The sequence below is a fragment of the Calliphora vicina genome, chromosome 3 (genome assembly GCF_958450345.1).
Source record: "Calliphora vicina chromosome 3, idCalVici1.1, whole genome shotgun sequence".
In the NCBI taxonomy this organism is placed as follows: domain Eukaryota; kingdom Metazoa; phylum Arthropoda; class Insecta; order Diptera; family Calliphoridae; genus Calliphora; species Calliphora vicina.
The window spans coordinates 28,083,698-28,095,439 of record NC_088782.1 but is presented as its reverse complement, the minus strand read 5'-3'; the positions used below and the strand labels follow the sequence as shown (position 1 = coordinate 28,095,439).

General features: G+C 29.7%; 2 protein-coding genes across 2 annotated transcripts; one reads left to right on the top strand and one right to left on the bottom strand.

The window, feature by feature from the left end:
• Positions 1-789: 789 nt before the first annotated feature.
• LOC135953760 (pupal cuticle protein Edg-78E-like) lies at positions 790-1,710 on the top strand. The gene is made up of 2 exons (XM_065503746.1): positions 790-908; positions 1,083-1,710. The coding sequence occupies exons 1-2, from the start codon at positions 897-899 to the stop codon at positions 1,494-1,496; spliced, it is 426 nt and encodes a 141-aa protein (XP_065359818.1). The 5' UTR covers positions 790-896; the 3' UTR covers positions 1,497-1,710.
• A 6,690-nt stretch (positions 1,711-8,400) lies between these two features.
• LOC135955366 (pupal cuticle protein Edg-78E-like) lies at positions 8,401-8,848 on the bottom strand. Its single transcript, XM_065505718.1, has 2 exons — positions 8,837-8,848; positions 8,401-8,760 (listed from the first exon to the last, which is right to left on the bottom strand). Exons 1-2 carry the CDS (start codon positions 8,846-8,848, stop codon positions 8,401-8,403), a joined length of 372 nt encoding a protein of 123 aa, XP_065361790.1.
• Positions 8,849-11,742: the final 2,894 nt, after the last annotated feature.

Here is an 11,742-nt window from a genome sequence, read left to right as displayed (position 1 = left end):
CGGACGGACAGACATCGTTTAATGGACTCAGAAAGTGATTCTAAGTCGATCGGTATACTTTAAGGTGTGTGTTAGACTAATATTTTTGGGCGTTACAAACATCTGCACAAACGCATAATACCCTCCCCACTATGGTGGTGTAGGATATAAATATTTTTAAGCATAACTTGGTGAAGGGTATAAAAGATTCGGCACTCGCTAATATAGCTCTCTTACTTGTTTGTTTTATTTTTGTTCAAAATGTTTCCGAATTTCAAGTTCAACATAAATGCACACGCCCATTGTTCTAAACTCAACATGAGGCTAAAAATACCACAATTTTTTTTATTTTTCGGTGTTTGCTAACCACAATAATAAAATTTAAAACACTCTCAACAAATTCACACCATTTGGGGTTTTAAGAAACATTTAACAGGGACTATATGTATTATTCTTTTATCTTTTTTAGTTTTTTTAGCTTTTAACCAAATCAAGACAATAAAATTTATGAGAGTCATGTAGCAAAAGTAGCTGCAACCGCCACTTAAACAGCAACAATAGCAATAACAACAAAAACAACATACATGTGGCCAAAAAAACAAAAAATGAGTGGCAGTAAACAGAAGATTCCCTAGAAATAAAACTGAAAAAAAACCTGACAAATTGAGCCAAAAAATTTTAAAACCAATATACGAAAACTTAAAAAAAAACACACACTGAAAATAAGGCCTTTTAATGAAATACGTTTAGTTGGTTTTTATTGACCAGAAACCAAATTATTTTGGTATAAATTGCAAACCAAATCCACATAAATGTATTAATTCTTAGTTGAATCTTAAAGAGGAAACAACTCCAAAAAAATCTACATTTACGTTTCTGTTTAATAAGAAAAACACAGTCAAATTTATTTAGCCAACATGTATAAATTGGTAAGTAAATTAATTCTATAAAATTAAAGCCATAACAAATCCATAAATTGATTGACAATCATAAACAATTGAGGCATAACAAATCAGGTTTTGGTGGCTGATCATATCATTCATTCACAAAACTCATTATTAACTTCTAATTTATTAACATTTTATATTTTTATTCACTTCTAGTTCATCTGTTGTATTGCTGCCTTAATCTGCTCCTCATTGGCCCGTCCTGATCAGTATGATGCTGCGGCCGAAACTCGTAGTTTTAGCAATGACCTGAAAGAAGATGGCAGTTACCAATATCAATTTGATACCACCAATGGCATTGCTGCCCAGGAAGCTGGTGTTGGTGGCTATTATGCCAGTGGTTCTTCAGCTTACTATGCTCCTGATGGCCAATTGATCACTTTGAGTTACACAGCCGACGAGAATGGTTTCCATCCCAGTGGTGATCATTTACCCACTCCTCCACCAATTCCAGCTGCTATTTTGAAATCATTGGAGTACATTCGCACCCATCCCAATCAGGAGAATCGCGAAGGTGGCAGCCAATTGAAACAGCAGCAACAACCTCAATATAGACGTTACCATCAATAAATATTCATATATTGTTAATTTAATAACCCAACACCCAAAACGTGATTAGTTTTAAGTTCATTGTGTTTGATCCCTGTGTTTATTTTTTTAATTTTCCCCCCATTTAAGTCCCTTATTATTCATGCTGTTTTTAAGTGTCGTTAATGAAAAAACATCGCAAGAAAAAGTATTAAGAAAACAATCCATAATAAAAAATATATAAAACAAATATAAATATGTAAAATATATGATTAAAATCATGGTAAGTATTTATCTAACCATTACTATTACATCAGTGTTCGGCACTCATAGCCATCAGGGAGAGCAGAACATGATTTAAACAACACAAATATCATAAAGTTCATATACAGAGATCCCGATCGAAAATTCTTAGCACCATAACGGTTGTACATTAGAAATGAGAATATTCATTGGAACTTGCACTCACCATCGGTTAATGATCAGTTCAAGTATGTCCATGAAAATTACATTATAAAACTACAAAACCAACCGAATCCGCTGGCAAAACTTCTGGCTCAGAGCCTAACGCGATCATGGCTTCCAGCTAAAAAGGGTGCACTTGCCCATCAAGGCTCTCAAAGGCAAATATAGGTTTCACAAATACACAGAGAAAACAGATTCGTTGTTGCAACCGAATTTGTCGCCAATCGAATTTTGTCGGTTGCAAGTACTATCTCATAATTCGATTGGAATAACTGATTATATATGGTACTCGTAACCGTTTTCAAATACAATTCGGTTAAAGGGAAAGTACATATAAATGACTATTGTGAATTAATTGCAAAATAATTAGATTTTGTTTTTAATATAGTTTATTTAATTTGCACACAGTTAAACAAAGATACATCTGTATATATACACATAAATTATAATTGTTTTTTGTATGATGTGAGTTAAATCCTCCATTCCTAATTGATGTAAGTACATAGATAGAAACTTGGTCTTGCCTTGACGATCACAGGCTTTTTTCAGAATTTTCATATAAACACGATGATTTTATCACAACCAGTTCAATAGCCGACAACCACCTGCAGCGGATCTGCAATAGAAAACTCTCTAATGTTATACATTCTCTGGTTTCAGTTTAGGCGCTGGTTTATAGTTACACGATTGTTCATTTACAATTACAGGATTTTTATTCATATTAAAAGAACTAAAAGAATATAAAAAAGTCATTACCAAAACAGACATAGATTTAGGGAAATAAATTCATTAAGATGTTACTTATCTTACCGTTACATAAACATTTGTTGATTAATGTTTATAATTAAATTTTTCCTGCCCAAAATTTGTACACAAATAAATTATTTCTGTTTCTCAATTTATTTTATTTTTTTCATAAATGTCAATAAAACCATTAATTTCATTATTTTATGTCGGAACCGAATTTTTCGATTACAAACCCTAATAATATTGATTGTCTTTTCCGAATGAATAAAAATCATATTAGTAAAGACACAAACCGACGTTTTACAGTTATTGCAACCGTAATTCAATTACAAAAACGATTTTACAGTTTTAAACACAAAAAATCGATTAGATATATAGTTATTTAATGATTACAATAAAATCTTGATTAACTTAACTAAATTTTATTAATTACAACCGATTTTCAACCAATCTATTTTCTGTGTGTAAGTTTAACGTAAAAAGAAAACATAAAACGATATTTTTATGGATCGGTCCATATTTGACCGTAGCCTCCAATCAAAGTCGTCTTTCGAAAATCAATAAAATAATAAATAATCCCCATATATGTATATGGAAATCGTTGTACTTAATTTTATGAAGATCGGCTTATAATTGGTCATATATAACGACCATTTTCGAAAAACTCATTAACCTACATAAATCTATATGGGGAATTTCATGTCAAGTGAACCAACTTTTGAAATCGATGTCTTTGCACCAAGGTTAGCTCTATTGGATAGTAACTCAGACACAATTTTTCAACAACATCGGTCGAGAACTCTCTGAGTTATAGGGGGTAAAATTTTGACAATTTGGTCAAACAGGGGTTTTTTCTTATCCATGTAACTTATTACCTATTGTTCTTAGCAAAATGTGTCCCAAATAGTATAGATAGCTATTTCTTCGATCTTTCGAAAAAAAATATTTAAAAAAAAAATAAAAAATTTTTAATATTTTTTTTCCGAAATCAAAAACTTTTTTGACTTTTTTTTTAAATTTTTTCTCTTTTTTTTTTTTTTTTTTTTCTTAAAATAAAGTTTAGATATTTTCCTTGAACACCTACTTGGTCGCTTAGTGGGATGCGAGTGGGATATCTATCAAAATAAATATTTTGTAACTCAAAACATAAAATTTTTGACTTTTTTTGCAAAATCAAAAACTTTGTTGACTTTTTTTTTCAAAATGGACCCTTTTTTAATCTTTTTTTTTAGGTCAAACAAAAGCTTAGATATTATCCTTGAAGACCCTTTTGGTCGCTTAGTGGGATGCGAGTGGGATATCTATCAAAATAAATATTTTGTAACGCAAGACATACAATTTTTTAATTTTTTTTTGCAAAATCAAAATATCTATCAATAATATTTTGATAGATATCCCACTCGCATCCCACTAAGGGACTAAAAATATCTTAAAGGAATGGACCTAAGCTTTCTTTTGAATACAAAAAAAATTTTAAAAAAAGGGCCCATTTGGAAAAAAAATCGTATTTGCAAAAAAAAAAGTCAAAAATTTTAAGTCTTGAGTTAAAAAATATTTATTTTGATAGATATCCCACTCGCATCCCACTAAGCGACCAAAAGGGTCTTCAAGGATAATATCTAAGCTTTTGTTTGACCTAAAAAAAAAGATTAAAAAAGGGTCCATTTTGAAAAAAAAAAGTCAACAAAGTTTTTGATTTTGCAAAAAAAGTCAAAAATTTTATGTTTTGAGTTACAAAATATTTATTTTGATAGATATCCCACTCGCATCCCACTAAGCGACCAAGTAGGTGTTCAAGGAAAATATCTAAACTTTATTTTAAGAAAAAAAAAAAAAAAAAAAAAAAAGAGAAACAATTTTAAAAAAAAAGTCAAAAAAGTTTTTGATTTCGGAAAAAAATATTAAAAATTTTTTATTTTTTTTTTTAAATATTTTTTTTCGAAAGATCGAAGAAATAGCTATCTATACTATTTGGGACACATTTTGCTAAGAACAATAGGTAATAAGTTACATGGATAAGAAAAAACCCCTGTTTGACCAAATTGTCAAAATTTTACCCCCTATAACTCAGAGAGTTCTCGACCGATGTTGTTGAAAAATTGTGTCTGAGTTACTATCCAATAGAGCTAACCTTGGTGCAAATTTCATCCCGATCGGAAGACATCGATTTCAAAAGTTGGTTCACTTGACATGAAATGCCCCATATATATAAAAATTAAATGGTCCATGTATGTAATGGCATCACGTGAGAACGGCTGGGCTAAAACCAGCTTTTTTGAGTCCAGTCAACTGTACTAAAAAAAGCCCCTAAAGTATGCAGTACAAATTTTGATATTTTATTTGCAAATAAATAAGAACAGGCAGGGTTGGAGAAACTTGACGAACTAACATTAGTAAATGCTACCGGACGATGACGGGGCGGGGCGGTGCGGTCAACTAGTATCTTATAAATATCGATTTCGAACCAAAATTTTACACAGATAAGTATAAGTATGCAAAAATTCAAACACTTGGAATTTGTCAATAATTGTCCCACTCTCTTTTTGCACTCAAAATCTTAAAAAGAGAGCTTTTGAAATAAATTCATAAAAAAAAAACAAATAAGAGAGCTATATTCGGCTGTGCCGAATCTTATATACCCTTCACCAAATTATACTTCCAAATACAAATTTTAAATATTTTTAGGTAAACAACATTTTTTTTTTAATTTTTTGGAAAAAAAATGTTTCCAATTGTTATTTTAAATTTGTTTTTTTAAATTTAAATTTTTTAAAATTTTAAAATATTTTTTTTTTAGTGAATATGGTTTAAAATATATTTTTCCGATTTTGACCCATTACTATGGTCTTATATACGTCATTGCAAATGTCTTTGAAATATCTATCATTAGATATCCATATTGTCTATATTAATGACTTAGTAATCCAGATATAGGTCAAAAATAGGTCAAAAATTGGGGTTGTCCTGATTTGCTGATTTTAAAAGGAAACTTCTCGAAAGCATGTCTGACAGAATTATTGAAGATTTGGATCCCAAAAATATCTGGGGTCTTCAGAAAATTGATTTCAACAAACAGACGGACAGACAGACGGACATGGCTTAATCTACTCTGCTATCTATAAGGATCCAGAATATATACTTTATAGGGTCGGAAAATTATATTTTGGAAATTACAAACGGAATGACAAATTTATATACAACCCTTCTCACGAAGGTGAAGGGTATAATAATGTTATTTTTATGCAGGAGGCAGTATTCTTCAATACCTTCAAACTCAAAAATAATGGGAAAGAAATTTTTGAGGTTATAGTCCTTCAAATATTTGAATGCCCACAATATTTTGGTATTAAACAAAGTTAAAGCTTTCAGTTGACATATTATATATTTTTGCCCAAAAGTACTTTGAAGTACACTATCATCTTTGGAATAATATATTTTTATTGCCTATTGTCAAACTCGCTTATGTTGTAATGACATCAAATACTTTTTCGTAAAATACCATAAAATAGACTTGTAATAGAAAATGTTATAAAAGTTATCTTTTGGCTGATGCTAACCCAACAGTACCAGGTCCCTTTCGGTACCTTGCAGGTCCTCCACAAAGTTAAAATTTTGTAAATAACTTCCTGTAGTCCTTTATTTCAATATTTCATAAAAAAAAATAAAAAATTTAACGATTTAAAGCCCTGGTCCACAAGGGTTATGTTTGATGGTATGTATTCATACATTGTCTGAAAGCTAAATAAGATTGAAAGCATGAATTAAAAACAAGTAAGAGAGCTATATTCGGCTGTGCCGAATCTTATATACCCTTCACCAAATTATACTTCAAAATAAAAATTTGAAATATTTTAGATAAACAAAATTTATTATTTTTTCACAAAGTTGTTTTTTTCATTTTTTGGAAAAAAAATGTTCGAATTGTTTTTTTTTAATTTTAAACATTTTTTTTTTTTGTTTTTTAAATTTTTATATTTATATTTAGCGAAAAAAAAAATCGCGTTAAAAAATATTTTTTTCTGATTTTGACCCATTTAGGTCCAACTGGTCTTATATACGTCATTGCAAAGGTCTTTGAAATATCTATCATTAGATAACCATATTATCTATATTAATGTCTTAGTCATATTAATGACTTAGTAATGCAGTTGTCCTGGTTATATTGTCCACTTGTGGACCGATTTTAAATAGCAACCGAGCCGGAAGAATTCCGGAAATATTGATATATCAATCGTGTATATAACTTATTTGGGGGCTTCGGAAAGTTCATTTCAGACAGACAGACCATCCTGTTGAAACCACATCTCTCCCGGATTAATGACATCCATGGTTTACGTGCGAACAATCAAGTAGAGTCGAAGGGACCCCGTTTTGATGAAAATGACATCCATATTTTCAAACAAAAAATCAATGATCATGGTGTGGTAATGATCTCCATTGGCCGTGCATTTTGAAGAATCGATGACTGATTTTCGAAGTAAATTTGGATAATTTGGTAGCATTGTTCAAGTGTTAATCTATTTATGATGATTTGCTAGAGTATAATGACAGTTCGTTTAACAGTTAACACATTCGTAGTTCTATCGGGCTTATAAAACTTCATTTATAAATTTTATTTATCAAAAGTGAGGAACAAAATTTTAAAATTTCGAAAATTAAACTTTTGCATTCATAAATTTTTAACTTTAATTGTCAACTTTAAAATTACTATAACCAAAGTATACCACTATAACTTTGAAATATTAGTAACCTTAGAATTCTCTCTTGATTTCCCTCTTATAACATGTTTAGACACAAAAAAATGTTGCTAAACATGTAACATTGAAATTTTCTAATAGTATTATACTTTTGTAGTGATGTTTGTAACGTATTAGTCTAACACCCACCTTAAAGTATACCGATCGACTCAGAATCACATGATTCGTTTTAACGATGTCCGTCCGTATGGCTGTTCACGTACACTTTTGCGCAAAGTACAGATTGCAATTTTGAAGATATTTCCATAAAATTTGACACATGCATATTGAAACTGGTAAATTACAGGTCCATTACTGGTCCATTATTCCACCTAGCCTCCGGAAATACGACTTTATCGACCATAAATGCTTGATTTGTTTTATATACAAATAAATCACACGTAAACATGTTGTGCGGATCTATTTATAATTGACCATATCTTCCATATAAGGCCATTTTCCGAAAAAATGTTGGTATCCATAAAAAATTCAACACAAATAAGTGTCATATAGAAAGAGACCACGCGATCTAATTTCATGACGATAGGTCCATAATTGAACATAGCTCTCATATAGGGTTCACTTCCGAAAATGACTTGATGACGATCGGTATATATGTATGTAATTGGTCATCGTTACCACAAAAGACCATCCTCCGCAAATCACACGAAAATAAATTATTGAAATTTTAAAAGAAAAATTGTTTTGCTGATTTACTCAGTATGGCTTGACCTACAATACTTTCTTAATTGTTTTCACTATTCATAAATGCTGGGATATGTATCCAGGGGAGTTATTGTGTAATTCGATTCGAAAGAAAACATTTTCGAATTTCCGTGTATAAAGCAAATTCGAATGATTTTCTTTACGAATCGAATCAAATTTTATTGTGAAATTCACCAGAACATTTAAATCAGTAAAACAGTTTTTAAAAATTATTTTAATTTATTAGTATTTTATTAACACACACTAATTTAACATTTAAAGCTACAGCGATCTTAAGCATCCTGATATTTAGAAGGATGAGTACGAATGTATTCCAAAGATTTCAAAATGTAATGGGGGATTGGTGGTGGTGTAGGCAAATGGCTGCCACTGGGTTGGAAACCATCCTCGTTGGCGACATAAGAAACTTGCACGAATTCGCCCTCAGGTGAGTAGTAGGAGTAACCACCATTGGCCACCTGACCACCGGTACCTTGTTCGCCAGCACTGATGCCATTCGAGGTGGCATAATCGTAATTGTAGTTGCCATATTCATCAATATTGTTTACATACTTGGTAATCTGGGCGTATTTGTCCTCATTGCTGGCGGCCAAAATCCCACAGGCCAAAGTGGCAAAAATGGTAACAATTAACTGTTGGGAAACAAATTTTAATTATTAAGAAAACTCAATTTTCAAATTTATGTTTTATATTTTATTTAACACTTACAAATTTGTACATCTTTGTTTGATATTGTTGAAAACTTTTGTGTGTTTTAAATTAAACGTCTAAATGTATAGTGTGATTTGAAACAAATTGTCAACAGATTTTTATAGTATTAAGAATGGCCATAAATTACGTTAATTTGAACTAACAAAACAACTTATAGTTTAAAAAGGCGTGTGCAGAACTAGATCTATTAAATTTTTTTAAATTGCATTAACACTATTGACGTAAACTATTTTAAAACTACTAAAATACAAAAAAAAACGCAAAAATCGAAAATAAAATCAAATGTGTCATAAGTTTCAAATTTGAATAATGATTTCAATCAAATTTGCAATGTTTTAGTTTTAGTTTTACTAAAATCATTATGAATTTGATGGCCTTTTGATACCCTATATGATATTGAAGATCATGGTAAATATATGATGATCTATGATGCCTTGATCATATACATAAATGCGACAGTAAAAAAGTCAACAATTTAAATCAAAAGCCAGCAATTTATTGTTTGATTTTTAGGTTTGATTGAATGACCATAAAATATAAATTATGATCCAATGGCCCAGATTTTATTTTGGATCTAATGCCCAGATTCTTGATTAGAACTCAAATTTAAAAGTTATTGCTTTAAAAAATTTAATTTTATATAAATCACATTAAATGTATGTAGTAATGGTATAAAAACTTCGTGTCGTACTAAACTTTTCTGTTTTATTTTTATAAATCACAACTTAATATTTCTATTTATAGTCTAAAGTTATTTGAAACAACATAAATTGAATGAAATTAATTGATCTAATAAATAAATTTGTTGTTTTTAGATCATGACAAATTTTTTGATGAGCTTGTTTATATTTTGCTTTAATTTGCTTAAATCATATCATTTAGTTTTTCAAAACTTAAACAAATATTATTGAAACGCATTAAAGTGTAATATATGCAAAAATCCAATTTGGCCAAAAATGCAAAATGACAATAAATAAAATAGTTTTATAAAGGTATAACAAATCGTTCGATTGATAAATAGAGGAAATTCAAACTATATTACGAATTTTAACCGTCCCCTTCCTCTAGGAATTGTTCTATGAATTGAAAAATTGTAAATAAATCTGTAACTTCTAAACGGATAGCCCGATTTAAATAATGGCTATAGAGGAGGTGTTGATAAGATTAAGTTTTTAATTTGAGCTTAAAACAACAAAGGGGTGCCGAGCCACAATGCCGCAAACTGGGGCGGGCACCTAGGGTACATCAATAATTAAAAATTATGCCAAATTGTTGTTCTCGGTTCGATTTGAACGATTTTTATATATGTGGAATCTACTAGAAGAGATCTACAAAAACATTGCTATTGCTATATAGTTTACGAGTTATTCGCATTTGAAAATAAAAATTTTAGTTTTTTACCTACCAGTCTTCTTTTTTGCTAATAACGGATCCAAATCTTTTTTGAAATGTCTTTTTTTTAATTAACAATAAATTTATTAATAATCGTAGGAAAGAGTTGTTTAAAATCCTCTACTCAGTCAAAAGATATGTGCATTCAAAATTAAAAAAAAAAAAATAAAATTGTTTTTTCGCCATTTTTTTTTTTCTAAAAAAAACATTAATTTTTAATTATACAGACAATAAGAAAAGTATGTTTAAATAATTGGTGTATGGACACGGTCTGTTATTAGTCATATTGTCATAATGTCCAATTATATTATAATAGTTGTTGTTGTGTTTTAAACAAAAAAAAGTATTATTTTATGAAATAATCTTATTAGTTTAGAACTTTTTTTTGTTGGAAACACAACAAACATTTGATTAAACTATCATAATATATTAGGACATTATGACAATATGACAATATGACCAAATAGTAGACCGTGTGAATACCCTAAATGTATTTATATTTTTATGAAAGATAACATTTCGGGAAATATTATAAAAGCAAAATAATATCAAAATTCGTATTACTGTGTGGTCCAGAGCCTTCCGAAATAGATCTATTTTGTATCTAAATTTCAAATTTAGACAACGATTAGGGAAATCGCATAGCTGCTTTCACAAAAATAAAACCTCTTTTCTATGCCTCAATATGTTCTTAAATATTTTGCAAAGGGAATTTATAGCCCGGACCCCCTCGGTACAGACAACAGAGTCAAAAAACAAAAAATACCATTTTTGGGATTTTTGGGAATTGTGGATTGTTATTAATAATAAATATTATAAACTATTATTGTTGAAAAAAAATGTTTAAAAAAAATGCTTAAAAATAATTTGGACAAAATCAAGTAAATGATCTATGTATATTCGGCTTTGCGGAATCTTATATACCCTTCACTAGAGATGCTAAACGGGGAATCCCGTTCGCGAAAATTCCGGGGTTTTCGAGATTTTCTAAATCCCGAAGCCCGGGATTTTTTAATTTTAAATCCCGGGATTTTCGGGATTTTCCAAATCCCGTTTTTCATAAATAAATAGGGGAAATTGTAAGTTTTGTGTGCATTTTTTCATGCATTTTGACATTTTACAAGCCCGAATATTGCAAAGTGATGTTCAGCAAAGTTGTAAAGCTCAACTTCTTCTACAATATAGTTAATGGTATTTTTGGTTTTCCTTGAGTGGGGCTCTAGAAAATCAATTCTTCACCTTTTCTTGTAAGTTGTTTAACAAAACTCAATTTAAATCCTCTTCAAATGAAACTGATTTTATATTTTTATTCCCTATTATATTCTCAATAAATACCAATGTGATGATCAAAAAATTCTGATATTTGTTTAACAATATTTTTAAAAATTTTAAAATGGAATTTTGAAACTGCCGCACAGTGGTATGAGAAAGAAAGAGAAAAATAAATCTGTAACTTCTTGTCTGATTTGAATGAAAGTGTTGTCGAATTTAAGTTTTGAATTTGGACCTCA